Source organism: Anabrus simplex, chromosome 3, assembly GCF_040414725.1.
Source record: "Anabrus simplex isolate iqAnaSimp1 chromosome 3, ASM4041472v1, whole genome shotgun sequence".
NCBI classification, from domain to species: domain Eukaryota; kingdom Metazoa; phylum Arthropoda; class Insecta; order Orthoptera; family Tettigoniidae; genus Anabrus; species Anabrus simplex.
The window spans coordinates 346,064,569-346,078,326 of NC_090267.1; the positions used below are offsets into that span (position 1 = coordinate 346,064,569).

The 13,758-nt window shown below is 38.8% G+C and overlaps 1 protein-coding gene across 1 annotated transcript in view; it reads left to right on the top strand.

Annotated features, from left to right (window-relative positions):
• The window catches only part of LOC136866805 (kinesin-like protein KIF20A), a 430,278-nt gene that overhangs the window by 177,209 nt on the left and 239,311 nt on the right, over positions 1-13,758 (top strand). Inside the window, exon 14 of the mRNA XM_068226714.1 lies at positions 6,514-6,670. Within this exon, the coding sequence (XP_068082815.1) occupies positions 6,514-6,670 (157 nt within the window). The remainder of the gene's footprint in view (positions 1-6,513; positions 6,671-13,758) is intronic.

Sequence of the window (13,758 nt, forward strand, 5' to 3'; positions counted from 1 at the left end):
CATTTGTTAGAGTTAACAATCCTTGATGAGATAACCCTTTTGTTAAATTGTGTTAAGTCTCCTTAACGGCAGAGTTAACTCTTAACATTCGTTGAAGAAACCGGGCCATTGAGTTATAATGGTACTTGTACACATGCGAGTGATGCCTCATAATGTAAGCTTAACCTAATCTCTTAAATCCATATATTTGTTACCCATCAGGTTTTGAAAAGGGCCCTTTTTACCCTACAACTTAAAGCTGTTTTATTTATTTCTTTTTTTTTTTTAAACAGTTCCACATAGTTTGTTATGGGGTAAAAATAATATTGTAACAGTATTATGCGATCGGTAAGAGAATATTGGAGATTTAGGATCAATGGTTATTTCAAAAGCACGTAATTTGAAGTCCAATTTTTGAGTCCCAGACACTTTGAATTCACAAGTCAGAGGTATTCAATAGCAAGCCATGTTAAAATCTGAGCACAAATAAATCAATAATAATAATAATTATTATTATTATAATGATAATCATTTATGATTCACCAGATAGACAGACCATATTCCTAATTCTTGCAGAATTGGGGATACTGTAGATAAAAATACTAGAAAACTTGTTGAAGAAACGCTCACAGATATGTCAAGTTACCGTATAATCTCGCATACCACCTGCCACCGAATAAAACCCACACCCTTATTTTGAAAGAACAAAATTTTTAAAAAAGTTAAGTCACAATTATTTAGGCCTACATGCTTTACTAACATACATCAAATGATTAGAAAATACAAATAAAAGTAAACAAACATTTCCACAACGATATCCAAAGAGTTCATTCATCATCATCATCAGTACCAACTTCGGTACTTTCGTCACCATCACCTTCCTACAAAATGTCGTCGCTGCCATCCACAGCATTAGAAATGCTACATTTCGTGAAGCTCTTCCGTATGAGGTCTCCAGGGATATGATTCCATGCCTTCAAAATCCACGAACACAGCAGCTGAACTTACGGGCACTGAATGCAACCAGTTGGCGTCAGTGTGTGATTATTGGCCGCCATCCATTCTGTATAGAGCTGTTTCAAGGCTGCTTTAAATGGATGGTTCACGCAGACATCCAGCGGCTGTAGCATAGGCGTCATCCCGCCCGGAATGATTGCTAGGTCGATTTTCCCATCCTTGATATGTTTCTTCACAGCGTCTGTTGTGTGGCCGCTGTAACTGTCGGGAACAAGCAAGGACTGTTGTCTCAATAATGCACCAGGCCGACGTTGCCAGACACACTTTACCCAGTCTTCCACAAGTGAACTGTTCATCCAGCCAGAGTTCTGAGATCTGACAATAACACCAGCGGGTAGATTTTTAGGAAGCGTCTTTCGTTTGAGAATAATGTACGGCGGCAATTTGGTTCCATCGGCGAGAATACACAACATTACTGTACACCGTTGTTTTTCATTACCACCTGTTCTAATGGTAACACTTTTCGCACCCTTAACATTCACAGTCCTGTCCACTGGCATTTCAGAGTAGACTGGCGTCTGATCTGCATTGCCAGTTTGGGAAAGGAAATGTGCATTTTCCTTTTGCAATCGAATTATGTGACGCTGAGACGACAATAACTTCTCATCGTAGGCACCAGGAAGACGCTGTGAAATTGAGGTACGCCTTCGTACGCTCAACCCATTTCTTTTGTAAGAATTACAAACCCACCCTCGGCTTGCCTTAAACCCTTCTGATGGAAGTTCCTTTGCGATCTCTAATGCCTTTAGCCGACACATTTCGGTTGACGCACCATATCCCAATTACTGCCTTTCTGTCACATGTTTATAAAGTTCTTTTCAATTTCTGGAAACTGTACACTCAGTCCACAAAAAGCTCTACAATCACCACTACATATTAATAGCACATTTTTCTTCTTTCTCCAATTGCGAATCGACTTGTCAATATCGTATTTCCTACCGGCGGCACGATTTCCAATAATTTCGGCTTCCCGAGCTACTTTCTGTTTCTCACTAGCAGTAAAATATCGCAGACGCTTTGTGGATTTCATGCTAGAACTCCGAGACCTTGCGTGAGACTGACACCAAGCGCGGAAGTAGCATATACTGAGAGCAGGGAGAGCATTGTTGCCAAGCCGCGCCGGCGGCGATCTCCAATCTACGCGCTTTCAGAAAGATAAATTTCTCAATTTTTATTAATCCCGCACCCAATTTTGGAAGCGATATTTTCGGTAACACAGTGCGTGTGGTACTCGAGATTATATGGTAAGTTTTTAAATGAGCCTCCAGACCCTGTCAAAATCAAGACTGGAATTAGACAAGGCAATGGACTTAAATCAGTTCTCTTCAATTTCATATTAAACAAAATCATGAGGGAGTAGGAAAATAGATTACATGAACAAAAAGAGAAAACGTACATTCAAGGGATTCTTGTGGGGTTAAGGTGGTGGTGGTGATTATTGTTTTAAGAGGAAGTACAACTGGGCAATCATCCTCTATATAACACTAATCAGAGAGAAAAAATGGAATGGGTCCAACACTTCGAAAAATAAAGGTATCGGCCAAAGGAAGATAAGGGCCACGAAGTGCATGGAAATGAAAGACTCGCTAGCCCTCGCAAACCTAATAGCGTCAGCATCGGAAAAGAACAAGTGTTGACCTAGAGAGGTCGGATAGGATAGATGAAAGTGAGGAGCTTGGCACAAGTAAAATATGGGGTAAGGAAAAATATGACTTAACGTGAAATGTCTTGCCTTTGATGTTGAGATAGCAGTAATTTCAGAAAACGAATTACAAGCACAAATAATTGTGGAAACTCTACATGACTTAGCCATCACAGCTAGTACCTAACAACACAGCATGGACATATTCAAAGTGTTGATAAATTTGAATATCTAGGAGAATGGATCCAGTGAAATGGAGTCTCTATGACAACCTCCAAGAGAGATTGAATAAGATGGACGTGGCTTGTAAACTGTCCGGCTCCATGGCTAAATTGTTAGCGCGCTGGCCTTTGGTCATAGGGGTCCCGCGTTCGATTCCCGGCAGGGTCAGGAATTTTAACCTTAATTGGTTGATTTTGCTGGCACTTGGGCTGGGTTGATGTGTCGTCTTCATCATCATTTCATTCTCATCATGATGCGCAGGTCGCCTACAGGCGTTAAATCAAAAGACCTGCATCTGGCGAGCCGAACTTGTCCTTGTCCTTGAACACTCCCAGCACTAAAAGCTGTTTTTTTTTTCCTTTAGTCAACACCATTACAACAAACTATCAGATGTCATTTCAGGCAAAAATCAGGCACTATACAAATGTCATAAAACCAGAGGAATTATATGGATAAGAATGTTTAACGTTGAACAAACAAGGTAAGAATGAGGAACTTGGCAGGGCAGGGCTTAGGAAAATTTTTGGACCCAAAGTACTAAAAGGTAATTTAATGAACTACATTATAGAGAAAATTATAGGCACAAAAAAAAAAAAAGACAAGGACTGAAATTTTATGGCCACCCTCACGGAATGAATAGGCTAAGAAGATTTTTGATTAGCAGTATATCTGATCATTAATCTTAAGAACACACAACTTCAACAATCCATTCAGGACAAAAAACACTAATATGAAACTTTTTTACAATACACACATTAAAAACTACAACAAATATCTATATTTCACAATTTTACCAACTTTAATGCATCTCTTGTGATGTTAAATTGGTCAAATGAGAACAATTTTTCATTGTCTTACAAGGAGCATGTAAATGCCAAAATTAGAATAAGTTTTCTGTTATGAGTGATCATATGACAGTCCAATCTCTCATTTTCATTCATAGAATGGGATTTGGACATCATTTACGTACCTAATAAAGGTAATTTAGTTAGCATTTTGGAGAATACACACACCTTGAACAAAGAAATGAAATAGTAAAATGGTTAAAAACATGAGAAGTCTTTTAAGGAATGCATTACGCGGTGCCTGTCAAGAGTAATTTTCTCCTTTCAGTTTGGTTGAAATTAAGAATGTGGTTATTAGACTAGAGAACTATCCTTATGTTGATTCAAAAGTTTGTCATATTGGTTTATGGAAACTTCTCTTATTCATTCTGGTGGATGTTTGTGTGCTTTGTATCAGTAATCAAAAATCTTCTTACCCTGTTGTTCATTCCGTGAGGGTGGCGATAAAATTGTAGTCTTAGTCTTTTGTGTCCATAATTTTCTCTATATTGCGGTAGAGTTCTTTATTTTTTCTCTTCATCCAAATATCTTTTATTCTCTGGGGCCTGAGAATTTTCCTAAGCCCCCCCCCCCCCCCCGAAGAGTTCCTCATTTTCATCTCGTTCAACGTTAAACATTCTTATCCTTATCAATTCATCTGGTTTATTGATATTTGTGTAGTGTCCCATTTTTACCTGAAATGTCATTGATCATTTGCTGTGATGGTGTTGAGTGAGGGTATAAGCTATGTCCATCTTATTCAGTCTCTCTTTGCAGGTTGTGATAGTCCATTTGACTGGATCCATTCTCCTAGATATTTAAATTTACTGAGCTCGATCGCTGCAGTCGCTTAAATGCGGCCAGTATCTAGTAATCTGGAGATAGTGGTTCAAGCCCCACTGTCGACAGCCCTGAAGATGGTTTTCCGTGGTTTCCCATTTTCACACCAGGCAAATACCGGGGCTGTACCTTAATTAAGGCCACGGCCGCTTCCTTCCAATTCGTAGGCCTTTCCTATCCCATCGTCGCAATAAGACCTATCTGTGTCGGTGCGACGTTAAGCAAATAGCAATAGATATTTAAATTTTTCAACACTTTGAATATGTCCATGTTGTGTTGTTAGGTACTCAGTTGTCTATGTTCAATACATTTAGTTTTTTCATACGAAATTTGAAAACAAGCTGTGATGGCTATGCCTTGTAGATTTTCTACCATTATTTGTGCTTGTAATTCTTTTTCTGTAAGTACTGCTATATCATCAGCAAAGGCAAGCCATTTCACGTTAATTCATATTTTTCCTTACCCCAAAAGGATCCCTTGAATGTGTGTTTTTTCTTTTTTCTTTTTTTTCTTTTTCTATGTAATCGAATTTCCTACTCCCTCATGATTTTGTTTATTGTGAAATTGAAGAGAATTGGTTAAAGTCCATTGCCTTGTCTAATTCCAGTCTTGATTTTGACAGGGTCTGAAGGCTCATTTAGGAACTTAACTTGACGTATCTGTGAGCCCCCCTGTGGTTGGGGGTCGCAGAAGAAGAATACACGCACGGTATCCCCTGCCTGTCGTAAGGAGCGACCAAGGGATAGTTGTATTAGAACCATGAAACTACTTGTGATTAGTACCACCACGTGGGGAACACCATGGGTCGCTGTTACTTGCGCGTAGTACCACTATCTTAGGTACAAAATAGGTTTGTGATTAATAGCAACAGAGTACGGTGCCAGCTTTTACTGTACCTGTGATTAGTACCACTTTAGGAGCGACACCATGGTTCTGGCTTGCCTATGATTAGTTCCCACTATATGAGGAACACCACGGGATAGTGCGAGTCCCTGTGGTTAGTACACGTATGTGATGAGCACCATAGGTTTGCGTTGCCTGTAACTCGCGCCGCAATGTGCGAAACACCATAGGTCTGTATTACATGTGTGAATTTCGTTACCTGTGAGTTGTACCATAATGTGTGGAATACTGCGATTCTACGCTATTTTTGATTGCACTGCAACATGACAAATACCATGGTTCTACTTTCCTAGCGATAAGTACCGTTATGAGGGGCCGATGACTTGGGTTTTGGACTCCTTTAGACTACAAGCATCATCGATTCAGTATTATGCTATAGAAGCAGTACCTTGGTTAGTAATACTATTGTTTTAACATCAGTTTCTGTGAATGTGAGGCATTGCAGGTCAGATCCACCGATTGTTTTAAATTCATATCCATCCATTCATTCTTCGTCCTCACATTTTGAATTCTAGTCAATGGAGTATTTTGGACTTAAAATTTGTCATTACATTTAGTCTCCTTTCGTACCATTAGGGGCCGATGACCTCGATGTTAGGCCCCTTTAAACAGCAAGCATCATCATCGTATCTGTGAACGTTTGTTCAATAAGATTTCTGGTATTTTTATCTACAGTATCCCTAATTCTGTTAGAGTTAGGAATATGAATCATAAATTATTATTATTATTATTATTATTATTATTATTATTATTATTATTATTATTATTATTATAGGTTTACGTGTGCTCAAATTTTAACATGGGTTGCTATTGAATACCTCTGGCTTTCATTTGCAACTCTAGTCAGGCATGGATGTCCTGAGACAGCGAGTTGCTTTACATCTAGCGTTGAAGAATCATGTTCTAATTATTGGATGCATTCTTATGCTTAATGGAATTGCTCGATGCTCTGTACAGGCAAACCATTTATGAAGTTAGTAAATCTGATTTAGTCTGTTATAGATGTATTTTATAGGACTTAGCATTTGCTCTGGGTTCTTATAACAGGCCTGTATTTTGTTTTTTATTTTGTCTTTTCTGTTGCAGGAGCTCAGTTCAGGAATCAGAAGAACGTTTGGAGGAGTTTTACGAATGGCGTGTTAATAGACTTCAGGGTTACTATGAACGAAAATTGGAGGAAATTAATATGAGCAGATCAAAACGATCTAGAACTGATACAGATGATGAACTGGATACTGAAGAGGTTAGTATTTTTCTAAAAAGGTGTTCAAATAAAAGATGTTTTTATTAAATTAAATGGTTGTTCTACTTTTAATATAGCAAAACTGTAAGACGTTTATGGGGTTAACATATAATACTGTACAGATTGAACAAATGATAGGGATAGATTTGTTGATGGCAGGATTTAATAGCAAGATTTTCTCAGGATGTCCACGTGAAGGATCGGGGAGAATGACAAGTCAGTTGAAGCAGTGGCCTATATAATGGGAAAGGTCAAGAATCAGAATACTATATTTCTGCATGTAGTTAATACCAGGGCTTAATTCATGCATCCGAGTTATTTTTGTCAGGTTCAGAATAGGACAGGGAGCGTAGCTTATTTGACACATCTGTTTCCTCAAGCTGGAAAAATGCTCAATGCTGTGATTCATTGAAACTGTTGCAGTTTTGCTATGTATGATTTACATAAGGATGATAATCTGCCTGTACTCTGGACTTGGAACACATTCATCACAGAGTTCTGGTTATATTTCAAAATACAGATGTCAAGAAACGAGGTTCTTGTTTTAAAACCCGGTACAGTAGAAGTCTGTTATAGCGAGAATTTATAATGGCGAAAAATTTACCTGCTATAACGGATTGTCGACATATCTGATTTTTTGTGAAAGTTGGGTAAAACCCCATGCACATTAAATTCTATATGAAACTAGAATCTGTAGGTTCAAAACTTGAATTTTCTCCGATGATATCCATGCAACGGCTTGCTAGTTTGTTATTTTTCAAAATCCGATACTACGTGAAAGTGTGTTTAATTTCATTCTGAAAAAATTATATCACTCCAGAGGCTTCTGTAGCAAACGTTTCTGATCCTATATGTATCATGAACACACAATTCAAGCCCACGTGGTGAAATTATAGCCTCCTCACTACAAATTTACGTGGTAACAGCCTTTCCAAATTAAACTAGATGCAAGAAAATCTAAACTATCCTCTGAAATCGGTGATGTACTTTGCCATATGTTCAGGTGTATACAATCTTACTTAATTTCACTATATAACATTAAAATTAAACGATCGTTTGCTACAGCCTTTATTTCTAACGAGTTAACAACTGCTATCATACACATTATTTACGTATTTATTACAAAAACATGTTCTCTTTCATTTCTGATTTTCTTTTCAGAACAGCAGTTGATGGGTTCTACTAATTGACTCCAACCTCGCCTTTGAATGCGGACAAGATAGCTCGCAGGTGCACATAGCGGGAAATTGATACCGTACCGAAGATGATCGATCAAATTTTGTGGAAACTTTTCAGTTTTCTTATTCAGTCACCTAACGTAGTTCAACCATACTATTTGTATCATGTATACATATTTCAAGTCCCAGTAGAGATATGATAGTCTTCTCTCTATAAATTTACAAGAAAAAAACTTTCCGAAATTTAACCGGATGCAAGAATATAACTTCTGAAATCACTTATGCCCTCTGCCGTCTGCCATATCTTGATGTGTATCCCATTCTTACTTAATTGCATTATTTTGCATTAAAATTAAGTGATTGTTTACTTTGGACTTCATTTTTAACGAGTTCACAACTGCTGTCGGTTATATTATTTACACATTTATTATGAAAATATGTTCTCTTCCATTTCCATTTTTCTTTATGAAACAGTAGTTGAAACAGTAGGTGTTACTAATCGGCTCCAACATCGCCTTGAAATATCGACGAGGGCTTGCTAGTGGAAATAGTGAGGAAATGATACCGAAAATGATCGATCGCATGCAATATGATCGCTGTGTGCATAAAAATATTAGTAACGGAAAAAATCTGGCCCGCTTAATCGCTCGTAATAACAGATGCGTCAGCGATAGGGCTCTTATTGTAACCGAAGTATAATACACAGTTTAATTTTGAAGCGTCAGAGAAGAACTGTCATTATAATTGGATTCTTGTTATATGCTGTACTCACTATAGTGGACTCCTACTGTATTCCAACTTGGTGTACTTGATGTTTCCTATGCTGGATGAAGCTAGTACATAGAGAGATTCTAATGCTTTCTGTTATAAATGTAATTTTAAGGCCTTTGCATGTGTTCCATGTTTTCATAATTTGTTTTGTCCAGCTCCATGGCTAAATGGTTAGCGTGCTGGCCTTGGTCATAGGAGTCCCGAGTTCGATTCTTGGCAGGGTCAGGAATTTTAACCATAATTGGTTAATTCTGTTGGTTGGGTGTATGTGTCCTCTTGATCATTTCATCCTCATCACGACACGAAGGTCGCCTACGGGTCTCAAATCGAAATACCTGTATCTGGCGAGCTGAACTTGTCCTTTGACACTCCCAGCAGTAAAAGCCATACGCCATTTCATTATTATAATTTGTTCTTTATTTCATTTATTCATAACAAGCAAGTATTGAAGTAATAACCTATATCATCAAAATAATGTGCGGCTCCAGGGCTAAATTGTTAGCGTGCTGGCCTTTGGTCTCAGGGGTCCCGGGTTCAATTCCCGGCCTGGTCGGAGATTTTATTCTTAAATGGTTAAATCACTTGGCTCGGGGACTGGGTGTTTAGTGCTGTCTCCAAAATCCCTGAAACCCGCACACCACACACAACAGTATCTTCCACCACAATAACATGCAGGAACGTACACATGGCAGATGCCGCCCACCCTCATCGGAGGGTCTGCCTTACAAGGGCTGCACCGAGCTAGAAATAGCCACACAAAATTATTATTAACATAAATTAATGGTTAACACGTTCGCTGCTGTTGTTACACTGTTGGCATTAAGAGTGAGTGCGTCACAAGTGACCGATGTCCCGTACCGTACTTCGCTGGTGTGCATTACGAGGTACGTGTAACTCTTCCTGCGGAAGTAGTTGTAAAGTCCACGAATCACACGTGCCTCGCGTAGCACGGGACAGAGCGTTAACATCCCTTTCTACGTGTTGGTAAAGGTTGATTTACATGAGTGTAAATGCATTTTTACACAAACAATAACTGAACATATTTATTTGCTTTATATTAAAGGCACTACATGTCAAATTTTTATTAATATTTTTTAAAATAACACTGTTCTTTATTTGAACTCAATTGTCTATTTCTTTTCACTGATCTCTAAACTCCCTGAACTATTTACACTCATGAGCTCACTAATTTTGTTATTATACAATGGCAATTTTTTTATTTTCAACACAGTAAGTTCAATTTCAGCATTTATGAACCTTACTAAAACATCCAATGCACATGAATGGGGTTTGTTTGGACATTCCTCACAGTTCGTTGTCTCCTGATTTGTTTTCTTGTCAGCGTCTTTTGATGTGCCACACTCTCGCTCTGCTTTATAACAAACCACGCATCGTCTTCAAACTTGTCTGGCTGGTCCTTCCATCTTTGAGAGAATGTGCGCACGTCTCCTCCCAGGTTCTGTCTGTGGTCCAACCAGACTTCTTGCGATCTTCTCTTGAAATTGCAGTAGTGGCATTTTTTTCGCAGAAGTCGTGGTGGGAAGTATCCAAGCATTAACCAAGGCCGTTCCAATGATAACTTCTAAAGCTACTTTCCTGTACCATTTTAAACCTTTCCGTAGACCTGAATAATAGGAAGACATCTGATCGCTGAAATCAACCCCCTTTTTAGCTCCATTGTAATCAAGAACAGAGAGAGACTTCCTGACATTTTCACTGTCTCTGTTCTTTCCGGAGTCTACCAGACAGTCACTATGGCTCGGCAGTGTTGAAAGCATTAGAACAGGTCGCTTGTCAACCCACTTGATAACTCGAGTACCGTGCTGACACATCTTACCCACCACCTCTCCTTTCTTCATATTCTGTTTCACTATCATCGGTAGTCCACCTCTATTGCTATGAAGGGTCGCACACACAAATATTTTGTTCCTCAGAAGTTCTTCTGCCAGAAGTACACTGGTATAGAATTAACGGCATAGAGGATACGTCCTTCATTTAAGAATCCACGTAGAAGCTCCATTACAACAGAATGAGCATGACCTACTCTGCTTTCATGCTCATTGGATTTTCCTGCATAGATCTTCATTCTAACAGTGTAGCCTTCTTTCGTACAGAGTTTATACACCTTAACTCCATATTTCTGAGTTTTGTTAGGAATATACATTCTGAAAACCAAACGGCCTCTCCAAGGGACCATAGTTTCATCTATAAACATTTCCTTCCCCATTGTCAAGGCATTCTCAAAAGTTTGGTTGAATTTATCAAGGAGGGGTTGGATTCAATAAAGACGATCACCTGGTTGTTGGTTAGCTTTATTGTCTACGAAGTGCCAGAATCTCAAGAGAAGAAGGAAACGATCCCATGGTAAGGCGCACATCATATAAGTCATTCTTAGACCAGTATGAGTTAATAGTGGGTGTCCCGTTGTCGTTCTGGTGAAATTCTGTCATGGTATGTAGTTTATGGCATTGCAATCAAGTGAATCATAAGGAAGCGGTTCTGTTTGGCAGAATAAATATGCGGTTATATTTGGCTCCGTGAGTAGAGAGGGCCTTATACCTGGCGCTAGCACCCCCCACATTGAGAGGTTTGTGGAGGATTTCCCTTCGTCGCAACTACTTACATGTCGAATAGCTCTCTTTCTGAACCTTTCTTCTATCCCTTCACTAATTGCGGACATGAGTCAGTTAGGCCTAGATCACATTTATGGCCTACTCAAAGCTCTTTGTGTATTTGGAGGTACGGATATAACAAATTTCCTGACTTTGAGGACGGTATTTTTAGGACAAAAGTAAGAATATTTATTGAAATGCAAAAGTATTGTTTTCAAATATTAAGTAAAATTTAATTTGGAAATTAATTGCGAAGGGTGCCATAAACGGGCATCTCGGGCGCCGCGTTGGACAGGGCTGATCTACAGGAACCATTTGGGAATAGATTCTCACTGTTTGGAATCTGTAGTTAGGAATGAAACTATTTTTAAAAGTTTCGAAAAGACAGGACCTCGAAGGCTCTCGATTGGAGTGCATTGCCGACGATATGCATCAGTGAAGATGACGACACGCCAGTTGCAGGGAAGTTGGCGGCACGACGATAATTAAAATGAAATCAGTGATCAGATACCTGTGTGGTAGGCCTCTTTTCAACTGTCAGAGACAAATGACTGGTCATTAAGTTCTTTTGTATCAATATTGATTAATATGATACCCTTATCCCTTTTCTCTATGGGGTCATATGTGAAGTAAAACGAACCATCGTAGCAAGTTTACGGCCGTGTGTCCTTCGCGACATCAACCTCATCGGAGGAATTAATGAGATGAAACGAATGACATCATATGAGTAACTAGATCTCTTCAAATGTAGGCCTGAAAGTCATGTTCACCATTTAGTCTCTTCTTATGTTTAGGAATACTGCCTTTCAACGAATAGCCAGTATAACTCAAATACATTTACAAGTTTGTAAAGAATAGTTGAGCATATGTCTTAAAACTGCATTTTTCTTCTTTATGCAGTTGTTCACAAGAGAGAGAATGGCATAAATGTCTGCCTTTCTACTATAGCAGCCATGACCTCATACAGATTTATGGACTTCGCCCATAGAGCTTCATGATGAATGATACCATCGCCTTCTGCAATACCGTATTTGCTCTCATATAACTCGACCCCGCGTATATCTTGCACCCCAGATTTAACATTTGAAATTGCCGCACATAACTCACATTAATTTGCGAAGTCATATGGCCGGTTGCATAAACCATTTGATCTTCGATAAGAGACAAAATTGATCTCGGTTCACATGAAACTCAGATTTTTTGTCGCATAAATGTTAATCTGAGATCAATTCGCACTGAACTAGGATTAACTTTGAGAAATTTATCCGATCAAACTCTTTGATCTCAGTTCAATAAGTATTTTCTATTCAAGATAGAACAGCAGCTGATTGTGAACATATTACCAGTTTTGTTACGATAAATCATAAAAAATAAACAGAGGACTAACCTAATACATTGTTAGCTGTAGTTATTGTACACAAGGCCCCACACCGCTGGCTGCGCAGAAGCCTGTGACTGGGGAAGACATGTCCATGCGCGTACCGCCATTTTGCGGGCGCTCCTCAGCTTGACGCAGAGATCGTATGGAATTCATGCTTATATTTCGCACACATGAAAACATTCGGCTTATAAAATTAATGGCAGCCTACACAGACTACTGTATACACACGCAATAAATATACATTTTATCAAGACTGTGGTAATATTAAAATATACTTCTGTATAAAGACGGGAAAAATCTACACAAATCCTTTGGATAGCCTATAGGTGGCACACCTAATAGATTAGCAGACTGAATAAGAAGGCTGAAAAATACACTACTACAAATATACACTAGCGGTACCTCGAAAATGATCATGTCGCTCACTTTAATATAAGGGTCATGTTTGTAACTGATGTGCTTGAACATTGTACGTATGGCAAGAAGGCCAGACTCAAAGGACGAGAGTCACGTGGCAGTCTGTCTTTTGAGAAACCCAGGATCAACAATTATTTGGCTTTATTGAAAAAGACATGTTCAAAAAGCGGTCTACAACTTAAGTATGATTACATATCGTGAGATAAAAATTACCTGTCTCTCAGCAGACTGGAGAACGCACAAATTAAATATCTACAAACTCCTGTACCGATAACAATCTTTATTATCAACAAAAAAGGAAACCTGTGAAATAAAATATTTCTATGAAAGGTAAATGGCTTGTGATTCCTCTCAGATAAGTCATTACAACAATATTATTATTGCTAGTGGCTTTATGTTGCACCGATACAGATAGGTCTTACGACGACGATGTGATAGGAAAGGCCTAGGAGTTAGAAGGAAGTGGCCGTGGCCTTAATTAAGGTACAGCTCCAGCATTTGCCTGGTGTGAAAATGGGAAACTACGTAAAACCATCTTCAGGGCTGCTGCCGACAGTGGGATTCGAACCCACTATCTCCCGGATGGAAGCTCACAGCCGTGCGCCCCTAACCGCTCCGTCAAACAGCAAATTTTACTCAATTATCTGATCAGATTGAAAAATAATACATGACTGCAGAAATCTTTCTAAAACAATCAGATACATGTTTTATCATTTTCGGAATACGAAA